The sequence below is a fragment of the Urocampus carinirostris genome, chromosome 12, assembly GCF_059441175.1.
Source record: "Urocampus carinirostris isolate Australia breed hairy pipefish chromosome 12, RoL_Ucar_1.0, whole genome shotgun sequence".
NCBI classification, from domain to species: Eukaryota; Metazoa; Chordata; class Actinopteri; order Syngnathiformes; family Syngnathidae; genus Urocampus; species Urocampus carinirostris.
In genome coordinates, this window is record NC_142360.1 from 5,329,070 (window position 1) to 5,354,760 (window position 25,691).

General features: G+C 39.1%; 2 protein-coding genes across 3 annotated transcripts in view; one reads left to right on the forward strand and one right to left on the reverse strand.

Moving 5' to 3' along the window:
* dnttip2 (deoxynucleotidyltransferase, terminal, interacting protein 2) lies at positions 1 to 10,633 on the forward strand. The gene is made up of 7 exons (XM_088349261.1): positions 1 to 118; positions 2,223 to 4,927; positions 5,989 to 6,127; positions 9,148 to 9,243; positions 9,314 to 9,478; positions 9,556 to 9,665; positions 10,469 to 10,633. Exons 1-7 carry the CDS (start codon positions 47 to 49, stop codon positions 10,581 to 10,583), a joined length of 3,402 nt encoding a protein of 1,133 aa, XP_088205387.1. The 5' UTR covers positions 1 to 46; the 3' UTR covers positions 10,584 to 10,633.
* spata6 (spermatogenesis associated 6) overlaps positions 9,451 to 25,691 on the reverse strand; it is a 25,724-nt gene continuing 9,483 nt past the window's right edge. The window contains exons 8-13 of one of the 2 annotated variants that reach the window (XR_015852200.1): positions 23,767 to 23,863; positions 22,091 to 22,125; positions 21,899 to 22,017; positions 13,697 to 13,805; positions 11,951 to 12,053; positions 9,451 to 9,730 (exon numbers count right to left, since the gene is read on the reverse strand). Coding sequence is in view for 1 of the 2 variants with exons in the window: in XM_088349264.1 (XP_088205390.1) it covers positions 13,706 to 13,805; positions 21,899 to 22,017; positions 22,091 to 22,125; positions 23,767 to 23,863 (351 nt within the window). In the remaining variant the exon portion in view is untranslated. Of the gene's footprint in view, positions 9,731 to 10,301; positions 12,054 to 13,696; positions 13,806 to 21,898; positions 22,018 to 22,090; positions 22,126 to 23,766; positions 23,864 to 25,691 lie in introns of those variants that run through there. The other variant, XM_088349264.1, reaches the window with a different exon arrangement.

Genomic DNA, 25,691 nt, shown 5'->3' on the forward strand with positions numbered 1-25,691 from the left:
TTTCCGGGTTTTCTCCTCCCAATTGGAAGTGACTATTTCGCACAAGATGGTGGCTACCAGGAGAGCACGCGTGTGCTCCACACCGAAAACAAATGTCGAGTCTTCCCCTGGTGTCCAGGTAAAAGTGCCTATAGTATATTTAGTTCCTGGGTTATATGTTGGTTAAGATAAATACAATGTTAGTGGTCTAAGATCAGTGCGCGTATCACGTGGGCCCCGGGTGCAAAAGCTTGTTATCAAATTATAAAGTCAGTCAAAATGTTAGTTAATATTACAAATGTAAAATTAATTAGTAAAAGTATGCAATGATTTCTACATGTGTGCTAAAATCCATGTTGCAAATACTGATGCTGTTGCACTTAAAAGTAATTTCAAAAGTAATGCAAACTAGTCGCTTATTATTATAATGTGCCGGATACAACACCCATGCAATAATTAATAAATCTTTCCCCGTTGCAGTCATTGGATTCCTGCCTTACTTGAATTACCTTTGAAGCCGTACATTATTTAGTTGTAATTCGACATTTTCCCTACCCGTGTAGCACAGAATGATCAGAAATCGTTGTGTTCTTTTGTAAAAACTCCAAGTTGTTGGCATTGTTTATCACTTTTTTTGCGTTATTATAGTGTTTGCATTCAACCCTGGAATTTATAATTATTATCTTTAAAAAAAAAATGCTTTATTGTCACAGGCTACAACCTAGCGTATATTGATCGCTACGGGATTACACGTGGCACAACATGGAAAAACGTTGTATAAAAGACTTCAAAGAGAAACTTGTTACAAAAAATATTAAATAGATAGATGCAATGTAATACTTGTGGACTGGCTAAAGTTGTTAGTCCAATGATAAATAGTGAAATGACATTTATTGGCATCGTTGTGACAAAATAAGAGTGTTCAGTTTTCTATGCATAGGCCAGATATATTTTTCTCAGTTTAAGGTGGAAAATTATCTCCGACCCTGTTGGTCTTATCAAACAAAAAAAATACTGCTAATATTTATTGAAGGTTAAAAGAGGGATTTTTTTTTCACATGACGCTGACATGATTTTTCATATCTCTTTGTTCTTTAGAATCATTGCAGTATGTTGAAAGTTAAAAACTCGTTCTCAGGTTAGAGGCATTTTCTTTACATCGTTGAAGCAGAATGTCAGAAATCATGTCAGTTTAAAGCAACCCATTGACACAAAAATATAGAGGATCAGATGGGAACAGCTCAAAATAGTGCAAAGTTTGCTTGCAGCAAAGGCGACAAAAACATTCTCTTGATTGGTGCTGGATTTCTTCCTTTGATAGTACTAGAAAAATTGGCTTTGAAGTACTTAAAGTGCTTGAATTTGGCCTTGAAAAGGGTGTATGAACCCTGCTCATATGTATTGGTTTATGTCTCAGATTCAGATTCAGATCTACTTTTATTGTCATTCTAGTACACGTGTATACAGAACGAAATGTCGATGCATCTGACCCCCACAGTTTCCTTGAATGTACAGATATAAATAAAGTTGTATTGTATTTTGGCTACGTATAGTATTTTACCATAGTGCCGATAGTGCAAGAAGAGTGGCTAACCAGATGTGCAAAATGGGCAGTCAGGTTAACAAGTCAGGTACACAGTAACATTAACACTGTAACAATAACGCTGTAATTACAATAGTGCAGAGAGCAATGTGCAAGGAGTGGCAAGCTATAAAAAACTGCCAGTAGTGCAAAAAGTCAGATTAGCAGCCGTTTAGATTTAAGTTAACTATATGTTAGATTGACCATTTAACAGTCTAATGGCCAGGGGGACTAGACTATTGCGGAGCCTGGTGGTCCTGCACCGCACACTGCAGTACCTCTTCCCAGAGGCTAGCAGAGTGAACAGTCCATGACGGGGGTGAGAGGGGTCCCCGGTAATGTTCTTAGCATGGGATAGGCAGCGCTTCTGGCCAATGTCCTGAATGGAGGGAAGTGTAGTCCCGATTATTTTCTCTGCTGTCCTCGTTACCCTCCTCACACTACCCCAGTCGGTAGCGCTGCAGCCTCCACACCACACAGAGATACAGCTGGTCAGGATACTCTCTATGGTGCCCCCTCGGGGACCTTTTCCCATTTTGTCTTCTACAGTTTTATTTAATATTATTTACTTATTTGTTTCTGACAAATGTGTAATTAGATTAATTTGGAAATAACAATCATGTGATGCCACTTTTTGATGTTTTCTTTTCTCTCCCCGCAGGCCACTCCAATGTCGACAAGAAGAACCAGGAATGCGGGCTCCATTCAGCGTGTCCTGTTGGCGACCAGCAGTTGTCTTCAAGAAGAAAGCAAGGACCGGTTGCCCCCCCGTAAGAGATGCACACGGGCCTCCCGACTCCACAGCCCCCAGCAGCCTTGCACCCCGACAGGTTCCAACCACGAAGCAGATGAGTCCGACCTGGAGTCATGCGCCTCCGTCTTGTCTATCGCTGAACTACCCTTGACGCTGATGACAACCCCTAAAGCGAGTCAAGGAGAATCCGAGGTGGACTCCTCTTCTTCGAAAAAGGTCCGACGCGCCAAGTGGAAATCTGCCGAAAAGAAAGCGGAATCCAGTAGTTCGCATGTGTCTGACAGTGAATCTCCAGCGAGGGGTACAAGAAAGAGCAGAAGACTTGCCGCCGCGGTGAATCATGTGGGAGACGAATTGTCAGAGGGAAACTCTTGCACTTTAGGACCTCTGCAGAAAAAGGTTCGAAGCACGAGGAGCAGGGCTAATCCTGTCAAGGAGTCTAGCTCTGATTTACCAAAAATAACTCAGAGGAAAATCCACAGATCGTCCAAAAAACTGCCACAGGAAGAGTCCGACCTCTCTGACGCAGAGAGTTTGGCCTCCAACGCTTCGGGAACTCCGGCTTCTCGATCCTTCCTACGCAGGAGCGCCAGGTCAAGAAAGATGTGTCCCATTCCTTTGAATTTGGACGAAAGCTCCCCAATCCAGAGTACCTGGAGGTCTACCAGACGGGCAAAAGTTGAAAGGTCTTGCGATTCTGAGGGATTCAAATCGGGTACTGAACACACACTCGGGTCTCGAAGACAACCGAAGACCAAAACCTCAGGTTTCAAGAGCCTTGAGGTGCAATCTGACCTGGCAGACAAATATTCAGTTTCTGGGAGTGGTCAGCCCAACTCAGATTCCACTGTTCTGGAGACTTCTATCGAAGAAAAGACACTACACAACTCTACGGTGATGCCTGAGGATGGGGACTGTACATTGCAGGAAGAAGAAACAAATGCCAGCGTGATTGTAACTAAAAACGCTGTGGTAAACATAGATGCAAATGAGTGCATAGAGGAGGCAAAGGGGCCTCCGTCTTCAGGCTGTACATATGTCGGGGTTATTGATGGAGATGCCTTGAGGACGCAGGATGTTCGAGTTGAGCAGGAAACGATCATAGAGACATGCAAAGGAGAAGACAAGTGTGCCACTCCACCTAAGAACACAGACAATACAAAGGAAGACACAAGCAGCAGAAAGGGTGAAGAACCCCCAGAAGAAGACTCTATAAAGGGACAATTGGCTGTCGTTGAGAAGGTTACTCCCAAGAAATCTCCAATTAAGGACACAGAAGCTCCCCAGAATACTAAAAACGTCCAAGTCTTAGAGATAGGTAAAGGTGTCTCTGACCAAAAGAGTACAGTGTCAGAAGACAAGGACGTTAGAGAAAGACATGTCCTTGCAAAGATGCCTGACGAGAAAGTGGTGACTGTCGTTGAGCAGATGACTCTCAAGAAATCTCCTCTAAAAGTGACCAAATCTCCCCAGAAAACCGTAACCATCAGTCTCTTGGAAAGCAGCATGTGTGAAAATGTCTCAGACCACAAGGGACGAGGTCTCGAACACGAGAAGACGGAAAGACATGTCTTTACAATGATGCCTAAGGATAAAGTGGCGACTTTCATTGACCAGGTGAAAACCAGGAAATCTCCACTAAAACTCACCAAATCTCCCCAGAAAACAGAAATTACCAGTCTCTTGGTAAGCAACATGGACACAGACGTCTCAGACCAACAGGAGGACATGCGAATTGAGCAGAACTTTGAAAAAGACAGGATGGAAAAAGACGTCCATTTGAGGAAGCTTGAGGAGAAGGTGGCCATCGTCGATGAGAGGGTGACACCCAAAAAATCCCCAGAAAAGGCTATAAAATCTCCACTGAAAACAAAAACAGTCAGTCTCTTGGAAAACGATGAGGATGTTAAGGACCAAGAGGACAAGGATAGGGAAGAGGGAAGGGTAATCAAAACGGACATGACAGAAAGACATGTCGATTTCATCAAGTCCGGTGAGCAGGTAACGCCAAAGAAATCTCTCCAGAAAACTAAAACCGCCAGCCTCTTGGAGAGCAGCGAGGACGAAGAGGACATCTCAGATCAGAACGACGAAAAGGAGGATACGAAACAGCGATGTGTTTCGTCCAAAAAGTCAATGGGGACCGAGTCGGTGGACGGCCTGTTCGTGATGGACTCAGATCAAGAGGACACAGAAGAGGGACATTGCCTGGAAACGGACAGGACAGAAAGACATATCGATTCCATGAAGTCCGATGAGCAGGTATCACCTAAGAAATCTCTCCGGAAAACGAAACCCGTCAGCCTCATGGAGAGCAGCGAGGACGAGGAGGACGTCTCAGATCAGAACGACGAAGAGGAGGATCCGAAACAGCGACGTGTTTTGTCCAAGAAGCCAGTGGGGACCGAGTCAGTGGACGGCCTGTTCGTGATGGACTCTCGTCCTGGACAGGAAGGGGACGAAGATTACTACATGCAGTGTCTCACGCAGGAAGAGGTGGCAGGAGACAAGAAGGACGAAGATGAGGACGAGTTTGTGGACGAGGAGGCGGACGAGGAAGGCGACGACTGCGGGGAAGCGGCGCTCATCTTGTCCAGCAGGAATCCTTTGCTGTGAGTAAGATCAGATGCAAAGTCACTTCCTGGGTTCATTTGCTAAGAGAACTGCTAGCAACTGAACAAGGTTAGCAACTTCCCCCTGGGCATTGTCCAACGAGAATCGCAGATTTAAAACTTGATTCCAAGATTTCCTTGCTTTAATCTCCTCTATTCTTTTTTGTCCCGTTCATTGACTGGTTAGAGTGTTGCAACTAAGTGAAGGTAGCGATTCATATGCATTCTGTGTATTTTTGGATAATCGCAAGCTTTTTTTTTCATGGTTATCGTGTTCTTGCTTCTTCCTTTAGCATCACTGCAAGGCTTGAGACCATAGTAAATAAATACAGTGTAGAAAACACAGTATTGTAACTAGGCTGCAATAACGAATCGTTCAAATCGATTATCAAAAGCTTTGGCATCTAATTTATCAGTTTTCTAAAAGTAGTATGTTCCTTTTTTTTTCTAAATATTTGTAGGTTGAGAAAAATCCTATTTTCCTATCATGGGCCTCACCTAGAGCGAGAAGACGCAATTGTTTGTCATCTTGCTGCTATAAATAACGGAAAAAACAAAATCCCAGTGAAAGAATGGGCAAAAAAAATCAAAGAAAACTACTTTATGTTCACTTTGAGTCTCCACAGTTTGTAACTTTTTAGTATTTGTTTCCGGTTGCACAGAAAATGGCCACTTACATTGGTAAAAAAAAGAGGGGGCCTCAAAACTATCATCCTGGGTGGCACAATTGGACCGTGGGCCACAAGTTTAAAACCACTGCTGTAAAATATAAGTGTTTTAAGCATAGATGTGAATACTTTCACTGAGGTTGCCGAGGGCTGAGTATTCCACAGCCTGAATGGGGAAGACTCTCAAGGCTGTGGATTTCTTCTTGGCTCTTGGAAATTACCAGTAAACCTGCATTTTCTGAGCTGGGCTCCAAGCAACAACATGCATTTTCACAACAGAAAATCCATAAAAAAATCACTCCTTAAACTGATAGGGAGTCGGTGCATATCAGCTAAAATATTTCTAACCTGATCCAAGTATGTTGTGCCTTTCATGCGGTCTGTTTACGGCAGGAAGGAGATGTCGAGCCGCATCGACCCCGGCCTCAACATGAGGAAACTGGGGGGCCTTTACATCTCTTTGAACGGGGGCAACTCCAAGCCAGGCTCCAGTTCGCTCAAGCAGCACAAGAAAAAAGTCGAAAAAGACGAGGTAAAAATGTGCTGTGTCATTGTCACGTTGTGTCTTTTCAATACCGTAAATTCCGGACTATAAGCCGCTACTTTTTTTCCAAATGTTCAGCCTTGCGGCTTATTCAGTGAAGCGGCCAATTTGTGTAATTTTTCTAACTGCCACCAGCGGCACTCGAGTACAAAAGGTAAGATTTCAGGGATGTGATTTTTCCGCTAATTCGCGGAATTCCGCTTTTTTTATCTCCAAAAATAAAATTTTAAAATTTCCGGTGTTTTAATTGGTAAAAAAAAACGATTTCGTCTCGACAGCATGCCATTTGAGTGTTTCCGTAACTGAAATGAAACGTACTTGCGATTGGTTGAAGTCTCGTGTTGACCAATAAACGCGCTTGTTATAGGAGTGTGCCATTGTTCATTTCTCACACGTTTTTGCCGGGTGTTTAAAGAAAGATGTCCGTGATCGAACGCAAAGATGCTCCGCGAGCTAAAGAAATTGATAAGATTGTAAAAAACAAGTTTCGATGGGACTGGTTGGAGAAGGAATTATCTACGAATGTTGGAAAGAAGACTGTGACGAATTTGTTCAATGACTTTATTCGGAAGATCGATCGTGCCGGGAAAGCACTTTGCATTTGGTGTCATGATACCATCGACTATGGTGGGAGAGGTTTCAAAGCTCTTGAAAGTCACGCAAAGAGCAAAAAACACGTGAAAGAACTCCAGTCAAGAACGACAAATTATTCCATCGCTGGAAGTTTCGGTGCCCAAACGAAAACTCCAAAACTTTACGGCCTCCATCCCTTATTGACATCACAATCGGAAGCGGTAATAAAGAGACGTGATCCACCCCAACAACCTGTACCAGTTGCTGATAGAGTCGTGAATTTTGAGGTAGGTGGTAAACTTTTCAAATTTATTTGACAGTTTTCCCATTTTTTTCGAAAATATTATAACGTAATAAAAATGGCCATAAATATTTAACAATTACAATAATAGATTTTCATGTGTACATTACACCAACACTTTACTGTAGGGCCTATACTTATTGTACTTTCATTTATCAAATACTTGGATACGCTGCTATTAAAGAAATAAATTATTACATTTAAAATATGATTTAGGAAATTTAAAAATATTATTAAGCCTAATAGTAATCAAAACTATTGTCTCCATGACCCCCAGAGCTATGTCGGCGGGAGTCTCGTACTCCTGGTAGGGTTACCCAAGCCGAACAGGTCGAAGGGTAGAGTCCAGACTAAGAGTGATCCCAAAAGCTGGTGGCGGCACGCTTTGAGGCGGTTTCCTACAGACCTGGATCCCGTTAGCCGCCTGCAGTTGTAGAAAGATGCCGGTCGTCTAGGGTCTCCCTTGCCACTGGAACCATCTTCTTTACAATTAAGATAGTGGCGTTGGGGAAATGTTTTTTAATGTGACTGATTTTGAGTTGACTTAAACTGTAATTTTATATGGGATAGTTCAATATACATTGAAAATTTATGCTGTTGTCTTGTCTATTTCTTTGTCATCTGAGTGCATTGAAAGTACTTAAAAAAACCCATGAGCTCCGGGGGGGGGGCTTCGCCCCACTTTTCCCCCCACCAGGGCACTGCCCTGGTCCTACCTGGTTTCCCCCCCCCCCCAGCTAGCAATCACCCCCCCCCCCCCCCCGCTAATTTTCAGATAATTTCACTTTGGTCAAATCACATCCCTGAGATTTAGACCGGTGGAATAAATGCGCCGAAGTAGATGACATCCTCTTAGTTTGCGTACGAATAATGACCAAGTCGCCCTTGATGGCGGCAGTTATAAAGAGAAAGATGAGGACGGTTAACCGTGAATCTCGCAATTGCGGTATGGCTTTTCTTAACAGATACGAATGATGCGTTGCGAGTGTGTTATTAGTAGCGCGTTGGTACCTTTCACAGGCACGGTTTGGGATGAAAATTAAATTATTATTATTAAAGCTTTGAAAACTCTCTCGGTGTACCGTCTTTCTTTGTAAATATGTGTAACCATGTGTAATGTGTATTTGCAACTGTATATTTTTGTAATGTATTTATTTTAGAGACTTATTGTGATATGTTTTCTACAAGCGAATCAAAAAGAAGGAGCAGAGCAAACGCGGGTTGACGGGAAGTGAGGTGAAGTTGAGTTAAATCTGTTTGTTGTTGCAGCGGACAATAGTGGATACCGGTATATATTTTTCCAACCCTTAACTTTGGAAATATACATTTTTTTCATCGGATTACTTTCAATGGGACCTGGACTTTAAAGGTCTGCATTAAATTCTAATTACAGGTATCATTTTCCGTTCATGTTGCTGATTGTGGTGTTTGGATTGTATACTATATTTATAGTTACAATCGCGGCACCTAGTCAAATTTGGGATACGCTTTTGACTTTGCTACATGTTTTATTGTGGGCGCATGCGGCTTATATACAGGTGCGGCTTGTATAAGGACAAAACCAATAATGCCCGTAAAATATAGTACGGCTTATAATCAGGTACGCCCTATAGTCCGGATTTTACGGTAAATTACAGGATATGTGCTTTGACAGGGTTATATTTTTCGGAGCCACTATTTTTTTCTCCCCAGTTTCCTTCTCTGTCCATTCATGTTAGCTATGAGGCTGCGTGCTATGTCTTGCCACTTGACACTAATAATATTGTTAGCAGGTTCTGCAAGCAAACATCACTGGGTCTATTTTCTTTCTGGCATCTTTCACATTTTGGCCATTGTTTCACTCTCTAGCCACTTGGCCGCAGGCACTGACTCATTGTCAGCCTCTATTGTGTAAATAAAACTCGCTTTAGGCTTCAGTGTCACGGAGTCACTTGATTCAGGCGGTTTTTGAATTCTTTATCCACTGTATCCTTCTCTTGCCACTCATTTTAGCTACTCGTTAGCTCCTCCTGCTTCGGTTTGATGGCTACCAGTGCCTTAAGAATCAAAATTAATTGATGTAAATCTAATACGCTAGCATTAAAACTTGCATATTTGTGCTCCAAAATAAAGTTCTGGTTGTTTTTGTATCCAGGTGATGAAAAAGAGCGTGATGGGACCAGAGTTTGAGAAGAAGGATGCCGTGCCACCGTACAATGAATCAAAATTTGCCTCGAAAAAGAAACGTAGAGTAAGTTGAACTACTATTCGGCAGGCTCTGGCAAGATACTGAAAATAATCAATGTTTCGCTCACCACAAGGTGGAGCGTGAAAAGACATCAGGAGACGCTTGGTTCAACATGAAAGCGCCTGAGATCACGCAGGAGCTGAAGGGAGACCTCAAACTTCTGCAGATGAGAGGTTCTACAGATCCCAAGAGGTTCTACAAGAAAAACGATCGAGATGGTTTCCCCAAATACTTTCAGGTCAGTGAACATTCCTTTTTGGAAGTAGGGGTGTTTTTTACCTTCCCCTTTCTCAAAGCGTCTTTTTGTGCTTCCAGATGGCCACGGTGGTGGACAACCCCATCGACTTTTATCATTCCCGAGTTCCCAAGAAGCAGAGGAAGAGGACCATGGTGGAGGAGCTGCTGGCTGATGCGGAGTTCAGGAGGTGGGGGCATGTTTTCTTGATAGAAGTATATACAGTAGACCCCCAGGATTCTGCATTAATCTGTTCTGAGGTAGGGACCGATTTGGTGTTACATGATATAGGCTGGTCAAGTGGAGTAGCGGGTGTATGCAGGATGAGTTAAAATGTGACATCAAAAGTTTCTGGTGGGAAAACACTCGTTTTAATTGCCCTCTTGTTTTTACTAGTCCGGGTCGTCGGTTGGTTACAGCCTTGCTGTGTGTGCCTCGCTTGTATTTCTTGGTAATCGCATGCTTAAGTTTCCATTGTGATCACGTTTGTGCTTCTTCCTTTTAAAACCTCTACTTAATTAGTACCTGTCCCGATTGAGCATTGGTGGCCATGAAGCCTAGTGAGGGGAGTGATTCTTGTCTTACATTTTTTGACTATTGCATTCTTCATGTCCATGGTGTCATGCTTTTGCTTTTCCCTTTAGCATCACTACGAGTTTTTAGACCCATAGCTATTAAATGGGAGGTTAGTATATCGGCAGGATCATTATGCCATGACCGGCATTTTATAAGAGGCAAACTGGTATCTCAAGGGTTTTTTTACGCACGAACATAGCAAAATTAGAATGTTCTGTTTTTGGCCGTGTGAAATAATTTGGAGTCAGTTTCGTATGCTGGAGGAATTGCCTTACAGTAGGGCCCAAAAACTCTTTATTCCAAGGATTGTCATACCCTGGGAGTCTACTATAACTGTAAAAACTCAAATGAAAGAGCTACGTTGTCAAATATACATTTTCAAAAATGTGACAAAATTTCTCACCTTTTTTCCCTTAGCAACAACAAAAAGGCGTACCAGAAAATCGTGGCTGAGAGAGCGGCTCGTGCGCAGGGCAAAAACAAGAAATTCAAGAACAACAAATATGACAAGGCGGACAAAATCCAAATATGACTGTGGACTTGTATGCTCATTTATTTATAGTGATAAACAACTTGAATGACTATTTGGTTTTATTCTTGTAAAACTACCCACCACATTATTGAACAGCATGGGTTTTTATATTATAAATGTAATTTTTTGGGATTATGTATTTAACCATTGGGTGCATGACCTACACTCTGGTTGGGGGGAATCAATATTTATGGCATGATGTCATAAACATGTTTTTTGAGGAATACCTGGAATTGGACAATGTTATCATTTTTTTTAGCGTTGGATTTTGAGGAATGACAACCCATGTGGTCATATTTGCATGCATCCAAGAGTTAAAGAGATGAAAATGCCACATAGTCTTTTGCATTTTTGGTTGTTTTTAAAATGCTTTGTTTTCTCACAAAGCAGTCTTTGTTTTATTATTACTTCTTATCCAAAATGGTGTCCATGTACATGTTTTGTAAGTTTGTATAATCACATTTGAAATCCACTGTGTTAAACAAATTAAATATATTAGGACATACAAAAATGGACCAGTGCTGAATGAGCTTGGAAATCAATGCTGTATCACGAGAATCACTAAATAGAGTTTGAGGTGTCAAATTAGGGTTTCAAGACTCATTAGGGTTTTATAATGTTCCCAAGGTTTTCAGCTAGTGGCGAGTTTCGGCCCGATATTAGGATTTCAAGCTAAGGTACTCTAGACCCCATATTATGGTTTTAAAGCATTTTTAGGGTTTGAAGCAAGGACTTTGGCCCGATATCAGGGTTTCTAGTGTTTTCAGCTCGAGTTAGGAAGTAGGGTTTCAGACCCTTAAAATGGTTTTCAATGTGTTCCTAGGGTTACCAGCTCGGGTTTTGAACTAAGGTTTCAACCTCACTTTGGGGTTTAAAGTTTTCCTAGGGTTTCAAAGTAGAATATCCGCCTTTTATTAGGGTTTTAATCGTTAAGGTTTTGGACCAGCTTTAGGGTTTTAAAGTGTTAGGGTTTCCATCTAGTAGAGTTTTGACCTACCGAAGTAGAGGTACAGACGCCCAACCTCATTTGTTCGTAAGTTGCTTCAGTGACATATTTTGTATATTTAAGGTTTGTATAAGTAACCTGTATTGTTTTGTACTAAAAAAATAAACCTTTCATAAGATAATATGTTCTATAAAGATCAAGTTAAGTTTAACTTACTTTTGGAAGTTAGGCGACTTCCTCCGTGGCAAAAAGTGGCCGAAAAAAAGCGATCCAACCATGTCAAACCGCATCAAACATTCTTATTTCACTTTCATTTCAAAAGAAATGGTTCGCCTCTTCTTTACTATTTCGTCAACCATATTGCAATATAAATGTTAAAGTTCTTAGTGCGCTGGAGCTACAGTATAGAATGTTTACACACAAACTAGGAAGAGGAAGCCGGATTTCTTCCTTGGGGTGGATGCTGGGTGACCTCTCACAGCGCCACACGCCAGAGATGGCGAAAAGAAGCACTGTCCTCTGCTCTGAAAAAGGTGCACATAGTACAAAAAATAACTTGCAGCAATGTCCGAATATTTTTAGACATCCCGAAAAATATGTTTATACCGTTTTGCGTAAGTCGAATGGTCGTAAGTAGGGGAGCGTCTGCATTGACCCATATTGGGGTTTGAACCCTAAAAAGTGTTCCTAGGGTTTTAAAGCGTTAATAAGGGTTCCAGCTAGGTATAAATGTATTTAGGGTTTCCAACTATGATTTTAGCCCCATATTAGGGTTTTAAAGTGTTTTGGCCTCATTAGTGTTTTAAAGCCTTCTTGGGGTTTCCAACTTCGGTTCGGGCCTCTAGCCTCACGTTATGATTTTAAAGCATCTGGGCGGCAGTGGCTCAGGAGGTAGAGCGCTCGTCTTGGGATCAAGAGATCGCAGTTCGAATCTCGGCTCCTCCGTGTCACATGTCAAAGTGTCCTTGGGTAAGACACTGAACCCCTAATACCCCCAATAAGCAGGTTAGCGCCTTACATGGCTGCACGGCCGCTATTGGGAAATGTGAAGCACACTGTAAAGCGCTTTGGGAAGTCTTGACTTGAAAAGCGCTATATAAATGCAGATCATTTCATTAAAGGTTTAGAACTAAGGTTTGGACTTCATATTAAGGTTTTAAATCATTTTGGGGCTTCCAATCAGGGTTTTGATTTCATAATAGGCTTTTTTTTAAGGCTTTCTGTTTTTTGGCTTATTATTCAAAGAATTTTTAGGGTGTCCAGCTCCACGTGTTGCCATTATTTTGATGACAAGCAAGAATTAAATCCAGTCAATTAAACGACGTACAACAGGCTTTCACTGACTGTGCGGCCATTACTGCAATATTGTGGCAAGGAAGAGTACATTCTGTAACTTTGTCAAAACGTATTATTTTATGGCCAACAATAGGAAAAACGCAGAGAGTAATTAACGCAGCCCAAAAGATTATCGGCTGATCTTTGCCCAGTCAATAAGACATATGCTGGCTTGAGATAGTGTCGCAGAGCCACTAACATAAAAGACAATTCCCACCCTGGCTACCACCTTTTTGACCTGTTGCCCTCTAGTTGGCGCTACAGGTCCCTCAAAACTAGGACAAACCGCATCAGAGACGACTTCTTCCCTACTGCTATCACAGCCCTAAACAAGCGCACAAAACTGAAAACGTTTTTTGTGACAATTTTGGGTTTCTCTTTTTAAATTTGAATTTAAATTTTCTGCTGTTAAAGGTTATTGCACTATTGTTACAATGCACAATTCTTTCTTGCATTATTAATTTTATAACATTGGCCAGTTTTTCGAAGTACTAAGTTGTGATTATTTCATTTTGCCATTTTATCCTGATAAGATCATCGTTTTCTCGTCAAAGTCTTCATTTTACATGTTGAAGTTCTATGGCCAATCTTGTTGCATACAATGTCTCACAATGTAGATATCAATAACAATAAAGACAATTCTAATTCTCAGATTCAGATATACTTTACTGTCATTCTTGTACACGTGTATACAGAACGAAATGTCGATACATCTGACCCGCACAGTTTCCTTGAATGTACAGATATAAATAAAATGTTGAATTGAGTTAGAGTTCTAACAAAAACTATAATTATAATAAATAAATCACGAATTAATCACCCAAAATGTCACCTCAAGAGCTCAGTCTGCATCGAAAGAAACTCTGTGAGTCCGAAGAATCCTCTGCACTCTGCTGTGGATCTCCTCCCAGTACGATGAACTGGGCTCACTGGTCTGCAGCCTGGGCAGTCCAAACAGAAAAAAAATTGGTAATACGCTTTGATTTACTTGCTCCATTTAGGTAAATACCCGAGCAATGTTTTTTTTTTTTTGTAGATTTGCAACGCACTTCTCTTTTTAACCAGTAAACGGCGCTCCAGCCACACGATTTGCTGTCTCTTACCTTCTTTTTGTAAGCTTTTCATTCAACCTTGAGCACAAACTGAGCAGCTGCTTTGCTATTACCCGATGGGACAATTTAATACCGTATTTTAGTGCAGAAGAATTGAGTGCAATATTATAAATAATAATAATAATAAGCCACAGATATTATAGTAATTATTAATTTTGATGAATGCACATATTTGGGAAATTGGGAGCCAGGATGAAATTGTTATTTGTGTGGTTGAAAATGTGTCCAAATGAGTCAAGGTATTGTGACTCTTAATATCAGCAGCGAAACATGAAATGCTGATGACATCCAGTGGCATAAAAATGACTTTATCTAATCTAGTTTGTGAGTAGTAATATATACACACACTGAATAGTATTCAAACATTTCAAAGCATTGATGCCTCTTTTCTTTTACCGTAGAGATGATTTTGAATATTGTAACATTAATATTTTTCTCAATTTTCCCGTTTTTTAGGTCAGTAACCCCCCCGAAAGTTCTTGATGCCGTAATCAATTCCTTTTCTCCAATAACTTACATTATACGATGGATTTAAACCATTCCTTTAACAGTTTCAACTCCTAACATTACTAAAATTTCTGGTACTTTTCAGTTCCTTTTTATACTTTTCAATACTTTTTGGTGCTTTTACATATTATTCAGTCCCCTTGTACTAATAATGTTCGGTATTTGATAAATACCTTTTCGTATTTAATCACTTTTAAAAAAATGTTTTGGTACTTCTCCATTACAATTTAGTACTTTTTCATACTTTTCTTTTTTTATAATTAAGTTTTTTTTAAAACTTTTATTCACTTTTCAATACTTTTCGTACTTTTTGAACTTCACACCTTTCAGTATTTTTAAATTATTTTCAGGACTTTTACATACTTTAGATCAGTGGTTCCCAAAGTGGGCGGTAACGCCCCCTGGGGGCGGTGGAAAGATCTGCGGGGGGTGGTGAGTAAGAAGAAGGCGGTAGGAGGGCGACAGTCCGAAGTCAAAGTCAGAAGTTTGAACTTAGGGCGGTTGTGAAACCGCAAAACAATGCGCTTTTTTCACGGTTTTGTAGTGAGTGGTGGAGTTTTGGCCAACCACAATTGTTATTGTTCAAGTTTGAAAAGGGCCGACCAATCAGAGAGAAACTTTAATGATAGCATAGGCGATTCAAAGTTTGCAGGCACCGCACTATGCCAATCCCACCGTGTAAGCTTATTGAACATCATGCGGACTCCGTAAACATAGTCCCAGAGTCAACAAACGAGAAGGAAACGAAGCTTGCACCGAAGAAGGGCAGCACATCACTTGTTTGGACCTACTGTATTTTGGTTTTGACGAAGCGGACGTGGAACAGAAGAAAACGCCTGTTGCAGAATTTACTTTCGCGTAGTTGCTAGGTCCGGAGGAAACACAAGTAATTTGTACCAGCACCTTAAAAATGATCACATATTATACACGGCATGTCAAAAAGGATTATAAGTAAAAGACGAAGAATGTGCATTTACAAAAGGCGCTAGTACAGGTATCACACTGGGGAGCCAAGGGGGAGCCAATGGGGCGCCAGCCTGCGAAAGTTTGGGAACCATTGCTTTAGATACTTTTCAGTATCTTTACATATGTTTGAGTACTTTAACATACTTTTCAGAACTTTTGTATACGTTTCAGTACTTTTACACACTTTTCAGTAATTTTTAGACTTGTAGTATTTTCTTGTACCACATACGTTGTAGTGTTAATTATTACTTTTTGTATTTTCTTTATACGCTTTTCAATTCTTTTTGATTATTTTTGAATGGTTTTAAATATTTTACAGTACTTTTCAATACATTTGTACTTTTTTGGACTTTAATTATTTTCAGGACTTTTACATACTTTAGACACTTTGCAGTACTTTTATATAAGTTTACTGGGAAGTACTATAAACATACTTTTCAGACCTTTTATATACGCGTCAGGACTTTTACACACTTTTCAGTACTTTTTATATTTGTAGGAATTTCTAGTATTGTCACTTACTTTTTATTATTATATGGTAATTTTTAGTTCTCTTTTTACTTTTCAGTACTTTTTCATATTTTTAGTACTTTTCAGGACTCTAAACTTTTCAGTTCTTTCTTAACAGTTTTCATTGACTTTTCATACTACTACTAATAATAATAATAATAATTTCCTTTGTATTGTCATTCTTTGTAACAATGTACACAGAACGAAATGTCGATACATACTACTACTACTCTTGCGATCAAGAGGTCGCAGGTTCGATTTTCGGCTCCTCTGTGTTATATGTCGAAGTGTCCTGGGGCAAGACGCTCAATCCCTAATGCCCCCAATAAGCAGGTAGTTGGCTGACACCGCACATTGTAAAGTGCTTTGGGAGGTATTCAGTGACTTGAAAAGCGCTATATAAACGCAGACCATTTACATTAATTGTATTTCCATAGTAGAATTTTTGTAGTATTTGTGTAGTATTACACTAGTTGTATTTTGTTTAGTAATATTTCTGTAGAAGTATTTTGAAGTATTTCCACACAAGTATATTTGTATTTTTTGATATTACTTTAGTTAAATCTTTGTAGTATCACTGTTGTAATAATTCTGTAATATTATTTTTGTATTATAGTCATACTGTAGTATTTCTATAGTATTTTCTCTAATCAGAATGAACACAAAATAATATGTTACTTCCTGTTTTAAGCACTATATTTGATCGTGGCTTTGTAATGGTTTCAAAGTTATTTGACAGGGAAGAAAAATAGGTGAAAATGGGAGAGTTGTCATCTGAATACTTGGACATCTGTTGTGGAGTACCACAGGGTTCTATCCTGGGTCCAAAGTTATTTAATTTATATATTAACGATATTTTTAATGTTTCAAAACTATTAAAAATAGTTATATTTGCAGACGACACTAACATTTTCTATTCAAACGATAACTATATTTGGTAACCTGCATTAATCGTGAATTAATTAACCTAGAAGTATGGATGGATATAAATAAATTATCTTTACATTTAAATAAAACCAAAGTAATATTCTTTGGTAATCGCAAGGCAAATCAAGATTTAGAAGTAAAAATGGATGGTGCTACAATAGACACTGTATCAGAAATTAAGTTTTTAGGGGTCATACTAGACAATAAATTAAGCTGAAAAACACACATCAGAAACATACAAACTAAAGTGTCAAAAAGCATTTCAATAATTAACAAAGCCAAATTCCTTTTAAACTATAATGCATTGTATTTATTATATTGTTGTCTAGTTCTGCCATACTTAGCATATTGTGCAGATGTCTGGGACAATGATTACAAAAGTTCACTACAGCCCCTTTTGATCCCCCAAAAGCGTGCAATAAGAACCGTACACAGGGTAGGATATCAGGATCATATTAATATTTTATTCCTGCAGTCAGAATGATTAAAATTGGATGATTTTGTATGAATTTTCACTGCACAACTGCTATTTAATGTCAACAAAAACATAGTGCCAGAAAACATCCAAAAATTATTCATTCGGAAAGAGGGAAATTATAACTTAAGGGACTGTAGTAAATTCATAATCCCAAAGGTGAGAACAACCAGGAAAAGTATGTGTGTGTCTGTGTGTGGAGTCAAACTTTGGAACAAACAATGTCCAACTATTCACTTGTTCAAAAAAAAAAAAAAAACAACCCATTACTGGCGGAATACAGAGATGAAGAGAATGTGTTATGGGTGTTACGAGTGATATTAATATTATTACTATTGTTATTATCATTGGTGCCAGTGATGTTTGGTGACTAGTGGCATTATGACATTGAGGGATGGGTACTACGAAGTTTAGTGTATAAAATATGTGACTATTGTTTTTATTATAATTATTGATATCTGACCTAAGTAAAATGTATATTCATGAGACTTTGTTATATTAGACACAAGAGGAGAAGAGGATCTGTAAAATGTATTCAATAGGGAAGATGAAGGCGTAGTGAAAATAAGCATCTGCTTCTTACCACCCCATTTTGAACATGTTATGTAACATTATTTTGTTGTTGAGTTAGTTTTTGTTCTGTTTTTTTTTTTAATGTTCGAAATAACGTTTTCATTCATTCATTCATATATAGTTTTGTAGTAATTCTGTAGTATTTTTGTTGCAGACATAATAAGGGACAATGGGGACAAAGTTGGCATCCCAAAAACGTATTTTGTTACTAGTATTATTTTTACTATTATTTATATACTGTATCTTCATTATAATTTTACTATTTGTGGTATCCCACCCCTGATCTGGGTGCTCTGCACCCCAAAGCTCTGAACCTTAAATGGTCCCTGAGGTACACCATGCTAAAAAACCTCTCCTGCAATAAAAATAAAAGAGACTCATGAGCAGCCCTCGATATGCTAGCTTCGGACGTCATTGCTTGTTGCGCTAATCCGACGCAGTGCTACTCTTGCCGCGTTTTCAATCCGCGCCAAACTATCGCTCATTTCCCGCCAATCAGCTTTGTGGCCAGATTGCTTATCGATCGTAATGTTTGCTTAGCGGACCCGAGCTCCAATGGGCGTTGGCCGGCGATCGACAGCATCCGACGAGACAGATGACGAGATCTCGTCTTCGAGCGAGCGTCGGGTCAAAGGCGGCGAATGCGGATCGATAAAACTTCCCCTCGGTAATCAACAAACATGACGTGACATCAGTGGTGGGAATTTAGCCGAGACGCTTTGCTCTTCTCCATCAACGAGAATGACGGGCAGGGTGAGGCTTTGTCGACCGAGGTCTTACCAGCAAACAGAAAGTATGTGTTTTTGTTTTCAAGGACGTGTTGAGTGGAACTAGCGTGGCAAGCACCACAAGGGAAGGATTACCAGTCCAAATCTTGCTCGAGCAGGAATGGGAGAGAAAGGAACCAGGGTATTGTGTAAAAAGTTGTTGAAATGTAAAAGTGAGTGGAAACATTTTTGTGTATAATTGTTTCTGTAGTGCAGTGATTAGCACATTCGCCTAACACGCGAAAGGTCCCTGTTCGAGACCAGGTGGAAACATATGTTGGCCTAGAGAGGGATGGGTGCCAATAAGAATGCTACAAACTGTGTACAGCTGGTCCAGTTTTTACGGCAAAGGCGAAAAGGACACTGCTCCACTCTGATCCGAGATTCGACTTCCTGCCGGACCCTTCTCCCCAGTAACCCTGAATAGACCTTACCAGGGAGGCTGAGAAGTGTGATTCCCCTGTAGTTGGAACACACTCTCTGGTCCCCCTTCTTGAAAATGGGACCACCACCCTAGTCTGCCAGTCCAGAGGTACCATCCCCGATATCCAATGTTGAAGAGGCGTGTCTACCATGACACGCCCACAACATCTAGAGCCTTAATGAACTCCGGGCTGATCTCATCCCTCCCCTGTGGCCTAGCCACCGAGGAGCTTTTTAACCACCTCAGTGACTTCAACCCCAGTGATATGAGAGCCAGTCCTCAGGCTTTGCTTCAACAGAGGAAGACGTGTTAGTGGGGTTGAGTAGTCTGCCCTCCGCTTCACAACGTCCTGTATGTACAGTGTTTTGGGTACACCACTTTCCCCCCCTGAGAAGTCGGATGGTGGACCAGAATTTCCTTGAAGCCGTTCCGAAGTCGCCTTCCATGGTCTCACCAAACCCTTCCCATGCCCAAGTTTTTGCCTCTGCGATTGCCGAAGCCGCATTCTGCTTGGCCAGCCGATATCCGCCAGCTGCTTCCAGAGTCCCACAGAGCAGGGGTTACCATTAACAGGGATAGGGTTGCCGCCACGGCAGGCATTGACTACCTTACGGCCACAGCTCTGATTAGCTGCCTGGACGATGGAGGCACGGAACACGGTCCACTTGGACTCAATGTCCCCCCCTTCCCTTGGGACATGGGCAAAGTTCTGCGGGAGGTGTGAATTGAACCTCATTCTGACAGAAGATTCTACTAAATAATCCCAACGGACCCTCACAACATGCTTTGGTCTGCCTGGTAGGACCGGCATTATCCCCCACCATCGGAGCCAACTCACCCCCAGGTGGTGATCAGTTGACAGCTCCTCACTTCTCTTCACCCAAGAGTCCAAAACATGTGGTCGTAGGTCCAAAGAAAAGACTACAAAGTCGATAATCAAACTGCGGCTTAGTGTGTCCTGATGCCAGGTGCACATATGGACGCTCTTATGTTTGAACATAGTGTTCGTTATGGACAAGAAGTCTAATAACTAAACACCACTCAGGTTAAGATGAGGGGGGCCATTCCTTCCAATCACGCCCCTGCAAGTATCACGGTCATTGCCACGTAAAGCGTTGAAGTCTCCGAGGAGTATGAGGGATTCTCCAGGGGGTACGCTCTAAAGCACACCCTTTAAGGAATCCAAGAAGGGTGGGTACTGTGAACTGCTGTTTGGTGTGTAAACACAAGCAACAGTCAGGATCTTTTACAATTACAATTAAGGAGAAACATTTAAAACTGTTGTTTTTAACATGATTTTAACTTTAAATGTGCCTTCTGATTGTACCAAAAAGACAAATTTCACCAAACTTTGTAGTCAAATCCAGCAGCAAACGCAATTAGGGGTATGTATTGCGCAAAAATACCCAATGGAAAATTATAGACTCTTCTACTTCTGCAGAACCACAGCTTAGAAAAACGCTGGGTAGATATTTCTAGTAGGATCAATTTCAGACATGATTATAAACAAGTGGAGTTGTTTGCTTTAAAAATATATTTTGGTATTGTTTTTTTTTAATCACTAATATATCAAAATAAAGAGAGACAAATGTGGTTTACATCACCATCAACTACATAGAGCTAGAACCTATCACCAAATTTAAATATCTCAGAGGTGTGATATCAGAAGAGGGGTCAGAACCAGAAATCAGTGCCAGGATAGCTCAAACCACAGCCACTCTTGCTAGACTTTAACTCATATGGAGGGACATAGCAATGAATTCAAAGACCTGACTCCTCTAGACTGGTGAAGCATGGACTCTCACAGCAAAACTGGAAAAGAAAATCCAGGTCATTGAGATGCGATGCTATAGGAAACTTCTAGGCATCAGCTACTTAGCCCATGTGACAAACGAAACGGTGCGCAACACGATTAGAGGGCACATTGGACCCTACGAAGAACTGTTGTCAACTGTGCGCCTACGGAAACTTCAGTGGTATGGTCACGTCACAAGATCATCAGGACTGGCCAAGGTAATTCTCCACAGGCAGAGTCCAAGGGGGCAGGAGGAGAGGAAGACCGAAAAAGAACTGGGCCCACAACATTAAGGAATGGACTGGTGCCAACTTTGCCACAAACCAAGAACAGGCCAAGGAACGTCAACAGTGGAGAAAGCTGTCCAGAGTTGAGTCATCATTGGTGCCCTGACGACCCATGCGGTCAAGGGATCACTGAGCCATCCATTTAATACTAATTAATATATAACATTATGTGTAAAATGATTCAAAAAGGGAAAAAGTACACCGGAAAAGAAGAAAAACTAGATACAAATGAAAATAGAGACACAGGAAAAAATACAAGAAAAAAGTAAAACGCTAAGAAAAGAGAAAATAAAGTAAAAATGAAGAAAAAAGGAAACAATACAACAAAAGAAAAAAAGGAGAAAAGGAGAAATAAAAAGCTAGAGAGAAAAAAACAAAAAGCTAGGAAAATTTAAACAAAAGAATCAAATTTAAGAAAAAAGAGTAAAGAAAACACATTTCTGGGTGATTTTTTGATCACTCTTGTGGTGCATTCCAAAAATTTGCAAATCATTGGAATGTAACAGTCAATCTTATTGCTAACCGTGTACTTCCACTAAAAAGTGTGATTATATATTGTGCAACCAATTAAAAAAACACAATGAAATGTTAGTATTTGGTAACAAAAGATAATTAAAAAAATAGAAAATCACAGACTTTGTTTGAACGCTCAGACTCGTAAAAGCTGAGGGGGAACATTAGTCTTGGTTACCTTTGCCGGACGGAGTGCATTGTAGCGTTTCTCCTCCATGGAGGTGAGTCGGAGGAAACCCCAAGATTTTTGCTCAGCTCATCGCGTCTGGGAGATGACCACCCGCGTTCTGACCGTATCTGTAAAAGTTTTTACTTTTTCCGTGTCATGCTTTTTTTTTTGGAAACCTCATCGTATGTCAAGAACACTTACTCTGATTGTGTCGTTGTAACTGTCGTAGGGGAAATCTGAAAAAGACAAGGGTTTTAGACAAAAATTAAACAGAGTAACAAAAAGTTGAAATAAGATAAAAGTTATAAAAAAATGTGAAAAAATAAATTAAATGGAAAAAAAGATGAAAAAAAAATTAAAAGCCCCAAAATAAAGTGAAAAAATAAATAAATAAATGTTTAAAAAAGGCTGCAAAAAATCTAAATAAAAATGAGAGTTAAAAAGAATAAAAGTATATGAAAAAGAAAATTAAGGGGGAAAAAATACAAGTAAAAACGTTATAAAAAAGAAAAAAGTAAACTTCAAAAGTTAAAAATTAAGTTAAAAAAAAAATAAAAGTTGAAAAAACCGTTACAAAATACATTAGCGACTTGAAAATAATATAGACCATGTACCAGTAAAATAAAAATAAGAGTTTAAAATAGAAGAAATAAAAGTAAAAAAGGAAACTTAAGAAATAACATTTAAAAACAATAAAAGTACATTAAAATAAAATATAAAAATGAAAAATAAGTAAAAAAAATTGGTTAAAAAAATACATTCAAGTAAAAAAGTAACAAAAATAAGAGTTTAAAAAAGCCATAAAATGAAAAATTAAAATGAAATTAAAAATAAAAGAATACAAGTATACAAAAAGGAAAAAAAAGAGTGGAATACAAGTAAAAAAGTTATAAAAAAATAAATACAAGCAAAATAGATGTACAATGAATATAAAAAGTTCAAAATTATGTTGAAAAAAGATAAAAGTTGAACGAATTTTTGGAAAATACATAAAAGTAGAAACAGAGAGAAAGGTACAAATGGAATAAATAAAAGTTAAAAAAAATAAAGTAAATAAATCAAATTTAAAAACAATAAAAGTTTATAAAAATCAATAATAAAAATTAAAATTATTAACAACAAAGTAGAATAAAAATGGTTTAAAAACTATATTAAGTAGTTAAAAATGAAGGTAAAAAAATCCCCCCAAAATAAAGTGAAAAAGTTAAATAAGATGAAAACAAGTTTAAAAGAAGTTAAAATCATAAGTTAAAAAATAATAAAAGTATATCAAAATTAAAAATAAATGTATTGTAAAAAACAGGTACAATCAATTTAAAAAGTAAAAAAATAAAGGCAAAAAGGTAAAACAAACTAAGACAATAAAATAAAATAAGTAAATAGAAGAAAAAAAGAAAAGTAAAGTAAATTTTAATTTAAGTTAAAAATTCGCGTTAAAGGATTATGACGATGGCGATAATGAAAAATAAATTTAGAAATAAAAAGTCAAAAAATATGAAGTCAAAAACATAGGATAAAAAGAAAAATGTATATATACATTGAAAATAAATGACAAAAAAATCATATAGAAATAAACACAACTAAAACAGTTAAACACAGTATACAAGTTGAATGAATAATAAAAAAAAGTGTAAAACATAAAAGAGAAAAAAAACGTTTATAAGTTTTTTTTTGAGTTGCGAAATTACAGAAATTCTTTGAAAAAAATTAACTCAATCAAAGGGAAACTAAAGAAGACCAAAAAATATCATTGCAAAAAAAGTAAAAAGAAAAACGAGTAAATAAAAAAACAAAGTAAAAACAGAAAAGAAAGGTAAAAAAACAGAAAGAGTGTAAAAATATATATATTTAAAAGGCTTGCTCTCCACATAGCCCACCAGAGTCCTCATCATCAAATCTGGCCGCGTGGCAGCATTGAACGTGCCACTGTGACGCCGGAAAGTACATAGCTGTCGGACTGCTGCAAGTTGGAACCTGAATGCAACAGATCATATCGTCACCATGATTATCCTCGTCGTCTTCTTCATCATCATCATCATCATCTTTCTGACACTCAGGTGTGCCGGTCTCAAAAACAAACGCGCCTCTCGCTGAAGCCACTTGATTAGCTATGTTTGTTAATTGCAGCTTGACTCCCAATTACTCGGGTTAATTGTCCACAGGGGACCAAAAAGCACAGCAATGTCGCTGTTAAATTCCATCTTGTCCTCTAAAATTAGTGCGCCGGGGGATTCGGGCGGCGGGAATAGCGCAAGGAAAGGAGGGGCCTTGAACGCCTCGCTCACAAATAACCGAAGCCTCCTTAACTTGAGTCCCTCGGCGAAACTTTGTCGGCCTTGTAAAAATCCATTAAAGGCTCAGGTGAAGAGATTAACACTTTGTATTTCTAATCCTCCTGCTATATTCATCATGTACACAAAAGGGGGAATTACACTTGCCGGCCACAACACAACTCACTTTAATTAAGATAGAGAAGTTATCAAAAATTCTAAAAAGAGTTGGATTTTACTGCTTACATTCATAAAATCAATACGAAGCGTGCCCATCATCAGTCAGCCGACACTACTTGTTAGAAAGACTCTCAGAACTCATGTTCCTCATTTGAATGTATTTTGATTTTCTATAGAGGTAGTAGCACAAGTTGGTCGTCTCTCATCTCTACCTCTCTATAAAGTGCGTGAGGCCTTAGAGAGTATGACCAAATACTGTTGAATCAGTCGAAACTCCCAGTTAGAAAGATTGTAAGCATTTATGTTCCTCGTTTGAAAAAAACGTTTATTTTCTATAGATATAATAGCACAACTTTGTTATGACTCTTTTCTACCTCTTCGTAAAGTGGACGAGGCACTGGAGAGATTGCTTATAAACATTCAGCTATATCAACTTCTTGAAAGGATTCAAAGCATTTATTTTCCTCATTTGAAAACATGTTTATTTTGTAAAGATATGGGAGCACAACTTGGCTGTGTTTCCTCTCTACCTCTTCATAATCTGCACGAGCCACTGGAGAGCTCTCACATCAACAGTCAGCTGACACTACTTGTTGGAAAGATTCTAAGAATGAATGTTCCACATTTGAATTAACATGAATTCATTTGATATTCTATAGAAGTATGAGCATAACTTGGTCATGTCTTCTCTATACCGCTGCATAATGTCTGCTAAGCATTGGAGAGCTTGCACATTAACAGTCAGCACTTTTTTGTTGGAAAGATGCTAGCCATGTACGTTCCTCATTAGATTTGTATTTTTTATAAAGTAGTAGCGTAACTTGGTCGTGTCGCCTCTCTAACTCTTCATAATCTCCGCAAGGCACCAGAGAGCCTGCCCATCAACAGTTGGCTGCCACTACTAGTTAGACAGATACTGAGAATTTATGTTCTTCAATAGAAAATGTTTAGAGTTTCTATAGAAGGAGTAGCACAACTTGGTTGTGTTACCTCTCTTCCTTTTTGCAAAGTTTGTGAGGCACTACTAATTATAAAGATTCTAAGCATTCATGTTCCTCATTAGAATATATTTTGATTTTGTCAACTTAGTCGTGGTCCTCTCTACCACTCTGTAATACCTGGGAGGAACTGGAAAGCTCGGCAATTAACAGTCAGCTGACACTACTTGTTAGAGAGAATATAAGAATTTATGTTCCTCATTTGAATATATTTTGATTTCCCATGGAAGTAGTAACATCTTGGTTGTGTTTCCTCTCTACCTCTTCGTAATGTGCACATGTGAACAGTCAGCTGACCCTACTAGTTAGAAAGTTTCTAAGAATTTATATATTTCCAATTTCTAAAGAAGTAGA

Bases quoted from the DNA above. Each gene is read 5' to 3' on its own strand.
- dnttip2 (XM_088349261.1), top strand. From the start codon at position 47: ATGGTGGCTACCAGGAGAGCACGCGTGTGCTCCACACCGAAAACAAAT. The intron at 119-2,222 runs GTAAAAGTGCCT...CTCTCCCCGCAG, and splicing joins AGTCTTCCCCTGGTGTCCAG to GCCACTCCAATGTCGACAAG. The intron at 9,244-9,313 runs GTAAGTTGAACT...GCTCACCACAAG, and splicing joins CCTCGAAAAAGAAACGTAGA to GTGGAGCGTGAAAAGACATC.